General features: G+C 40.2%; 1 protein-coding gene across 1 annotated transcript in view; it reads left to right on the top strand.

Annotated features, from left to right (window-relative positions):
• Positions 1–1,771, top strand: part of LOC101859527 (putative acyl--CoA ligase YdaB) — an 11,393-nt gene extending 9,622 nt beyond the window's left edge. Inside the window, exons 7-9 of the mRNA XM_005089368.1 lie at positions 138–382; positions 730–876; positions 1,682–1,771. Of these exons, the coding sequence (XP_005089425.1) occupies positions 138–382; positions 730–876; positions 1,682–1,771 (482 nt within the window). The remainder of the gene's footprint in view (positions 1–137; positions 383–729; positions 877–1,681) is intronic.
• Positions 1,772–4,668: the final 2,897 nt, after the last annotated feature.

The raw sequence follows: 4,668 nt of genomic DNA, 5'->3' as shown, positions 1-4,668 counted from the left end.
TGTTGTTGTTTTTGTTTTTTTTGTTTTTTTTGGGGGGGGGTGGAAAATGGAAATGAGAAACATGAATTCCAAGTACTATCATTAATATGAATCTTGTTTTTATTATATTACATTATTATTATTATCATTGTGCCTAGGTGCTGCAGTCTTCAAAAGCTATCTTAATCGACTGGACAACAACCACTCAGCAAGTGAAAAAGCATTTACTGCGGACGGGTGGTTCAAAACAGAGGACGATGGATATGTAGATGATGAGGGGAATGTCTATGTTCTTGGAAGGAAGAATGACGTCATCATGTACGGTGCCTACGTTCTGTACCCCACATGGTTGGAAGAGAAAATAGCTAAACACCCGGATGTGATGGAGGCCTGTGTAGTTCCGGTTAGTTTCGTCTTGTGTGTGTGTGTGTGTGTGTGTGTGTGTGTGTGTGTGTGTGTGTGTGTGTGCGTGTGTGTGCGCATGTGTGTGGGGGGTGTGCTCCTTTTCTTAAGATTTAGTAAAAGTTTTTCGGTACTTGCAACACAATAAGGTTTTATATGTGCCGAAGATAAGATGTGTTACAAGACAGCCCTAGCTACGCAAGAAATCTTATTGATGCTATCATAAACGTCTACTGAGAGCTCAGTTTCCTTCCACTGTCTCTGAGCTTGTGGTTGTTCTTGTAGTTTTAAAGTGGGACACTTCTACGACAAACACGTCGATTTTTTTAAAAGTGTTTTTATCTTTAGGTTCCGGATCCTGTGAAGCTCCATGAAATCTGTGCATGCGTCAAGACCGACCCCGGAAGTGACCTCACAGAGGAAGAACTACGCCAGTTTTGTGAGAAACTGTTTGTGGTTGAATCGGAGTCCACTCCATCGCCTAAATATTTCATTGTGAGTTAGTCAAGATTTAAGCAATCACTTTCTGTTATAGCTACTTGTAATGTAGGTGTTTTACGCCACCCTCAACATAATTTAGATTATTTAGAAGACGGCCTTCCGCCCAGGCTAAAAGGGATACAAACATAATTTCGAAAAGAACGAGCTACTCGATAAAAATCCTTCCCTTTAAGGGAATCGAACTCAGGTGTTTGTGTGCTGCTGAGAAACGCCTCACCGCTGCACCTCAGAAACCAGTTTGGGAACGTTTGTGCCTTCGTGTGCAAACGAGAAAATTGAACAGGAAGCTGTTGACCACGGTGATAGCAAGGACGAACAAAAAGGAAAGATGGGAATTTGGGAAGTAGAAGTAGAGGGAAACAACAAACAAACAAAAAAGGAAAAGATAAAGATGAGGAAGAGGAAATGAAACGCTAAAAACAAGAGTGTACATGGAAAGGGTCGGACAGGATGGTGGAGAAAACGGAGGGGGGGGGGATTGAAAATATACCTAGATACCTCTGGGAGTGTCATCTGTGGCTCAGAAGTTGACGTACAATGACACCCGCCATTGCTTTCGGTCTCTAGATGCCGTCTTGCACCCTGTCTTACTTAGGTCAGCCCATGCCTTGATGTTGTCGGTGCACATTATTCGTTATCTTCCCTTTCCCCTCTTGCCTCTTATCTTGCCTTCAAGTATTTACTTCTTAATGACCTGACGGTGTTGTACATGACCAAAAGTATTGTATTTTATCATTGCCTCGGAAACAGAAACGTTATAAAAAAAACTATGTTTTCCGGTTGTTGTTGTTTTTTTCAGATCATGGGCTCAGAGTTCCCGCAGACGGCATCGGGCAAGACTGACAGACAAGTCCTCAAACGACTGGCTTCGGAAAAGTTTGCGTCATAAGAACAGATGACTGATTGCCTCTCCAAGGACGAAGTGGAAACATGAAATGTTAGATCAGCAGAAGACCACGGGCACATTTCCAGCCTTTTTCGAGCCATTAAACACTGATCAGAGACACGAGATTTGAATATTTCACAGTATGCATGTTTTTGCCTTCCTTTTTAAGTTCTAGTTTTAAAAGCACTGTGTTTAAAACCTGTATGAATAACGAAAAACGTGCTTCTTTGTTTAAAATGCCCAAACCTGAGCGTCTTCAAGGAGTTGAAAGACAGATGTGTAAAGTCTTTCCTGAACATGAAAGGATGCACCTATCATAATCAAGTGCCCCAGATCTGAAGCAGACAGCAGCAGTCATTGTTCGCCTGGGCCCGTCCACTTATGTTTTTCGCTCGATTGCTGTTTAATAAATAGAATATACTAGCTGGGCCCCCTTTCGATGAAAGGAATGATCGGTGCATTAACATCAACTGAATATCATTGGTCTACTATATTTACACTCTACTGGAATAGAGCTATAAATCTTGACAGAAAAGTTACACATGTGTTTCCAAGTTGCCAAATATATAATAGATATATAGATTGATTCTCTATTCCACTTTCGTGGTTATACAGAAGTGTGTTGATTGTTTCCAGTAGCAAGAAAAAGAATTTGACGAAGGAGTCCAGAAAAAGCGATGATGGGCATCAAACGAAAGGATCACGTCGAATTTAGCACCAAGTAAAAAAAGAAAACAATAGGCTAGATCTATACGGGTCGCACACTTAAAATAGTGCTCAGTATTGCGCGATAATGCGCGATAGTGTCGAACAGAAGTACGACTTGAAATAAACAAACCTGGCGGATTTTCTAAAATTACAGAGACAGAAGCATCGGCCTACAAAAGCGATCGGCGAATTAAAGAAATTTAGCTTTTTGCAGCAAAACTGTCAAAACTGAAAAACGAAGGGCGTCATGATCTGGAGAATATTTTAAAGAATCTTTTGGCGAAAACCGCATGTCGAACGATGCAGCCATTAAAAAGCCTTTTGAACAGCAACATTCAGCCACCCAAATAGATCATAGATATTATAACTGAAATCATGGTCTGTCTTTGTTGCCTTCCCGTTAAAATTCTGCCAGTTGTTCATGGTCTTTATTTGCTTCTATGTGCTGTCTATTTTTGTTGCGTTTTCCCATCTGCAAAAACATGTGCTGTTGTATTCATGGAAATCAGCCATTTAACTAACGTATTTATGCACCAGCACAGAAGTGCATATAACAACTCCAACGTCTCGCCCCTTAAAAGACAGTGAACCCCCTGGTGTCTACTTGAACTCTAGCAGGCCAATGTGTTCTTGTATCGCTTTTAGATTTTTTTCTTAAATAGAAATTATGGTCTTGTATATCTTTCCTCCGATTCATATGGGAGTTTTTGTTTTAATCGGCGTAAACATTGCATACTAGCTGGCAGAGCTCAAAGCCTTTACTGCGATGACGTAATGTTATTGAAGTACACAACTTTACTTGAAACTATCAAGGCCGTTTTGAAAGCAGAGAACATAAAGACCAGCTCCAGCATACTGGGACGAAAAAGAAAGTACTGTGACCATAGTGCATGTTAAGATGAAGGGGAAAAACACGTCCTGGGCTTCAAACTTTGAATTCGTGCCTGCATTGCCAAGTTCATGTGTAGAGATGAATCTAGCATGAAGCACGACTATAATGTCTCTGAAAAAGCATACTCAATGTTATCCGACATTTGATTTCCAGTTATGACATTCAAAATTGGGGGGGGGGGGGTTGATTTGGGGAGCGGAGACTTAATCATCGGTTTTCGCTACTTTGGTATAGATACTAGATGTGGAGAGAAACGTTATTTCTTCTAACTTCTGCGGGCTCCGTTTTTCAACTTTCATGGTACTGTTGCCATTTTGAACATTTAACCATCTCTGTCAAGGGCTCAGGAATGTCTCACACAATTCCTAAAGTTGTATTGAATAGTTATTGTACATTTGTATATCTATATATTTTTTGGATGTTATTTTCTCCTAGAATATTTGTAAACTTTTCCCCACAAATTGACAGATTAAAACCAGATCCAAAATAAATTCCGTGGCACATTAATCAAATTCCCTTACGGACATTATTACAAAAGTGTGGTAGTGCACTGCAGTTAATGATCACCACTTCTGGAATGTGCAGTTATTTAGAAACGAGCCCTTACTGCGTGGTAGGTATAGTGATTATGCTCTAAAACACGCAATCGTAAGATCGTGGGTTCGAATCCTATCTGGGACCCGAAGTTGTGTCCTTTGGAAAGACAATTTACACGAATTTTCCTCACTTCCTCCTGGTGGAAATGGGTACTCGCTTATAGACAGCGAAAGATCTTGTCAGTTTTTTAGCGTTTGAACGCAGCTTCCACTGTGTGCTTCCCTGGAAGTCGAGAATGTTTCTGGGTGCTCTTGGGTCTGCTGGGGTAATAATACATGTAGTTGTAAAGCGCACAGAGTGGGCTGTAGAACGTGGATACGTGCTGTAAAAATTCCGCCACGAAAAAAAGCCCAATCAAAGTATACAAACGCCTATTTGGGATTTTAACATTGACTTAGCACCTTAGCCAAGTGAGGTGCCAACTGAGCTTCCATCGCCTCCTGGAATATATCACAAACAAAGAAAGACTTTTTTAGGATATTGAATATCACAGTGTGGCTTTAATGTGGTATGAGAGGCTCAGATACTATTACATTTAGCTATGTAGAATTATAAATCTTGATAGAGAAATGGGTTAATACAAAATGTTAAATGCACTTTTAAAATTAAATATAGTCTAATTTTTAACTCTAAACGATGAAAAAATTTAGATCATGAAAAACATAATTGTTAAAAGAATTAAACGCCCCCCGCCACCACACAT

The sequence above is a fragment of the Aplysia californica genome, unplaced genomic scaffold (genome assembly GCF_000002075.1).
Source record: "Aplysia californica isolate F4 #8 unplaced genomic scaffold, AplCal3.0 scaffold00005, whole genome shotgun sequence".
NCBI classification, from domain to species: domain Eukaryota; kingdom Metazoa; phylum Mollusca; class Gastropoda; order Aplysiida; family Aplysiidae; genus Aplysia; species Aplysia californica.
This window is presented reverse-complemented; position numbering and strand designations above follow the sequence as displayed.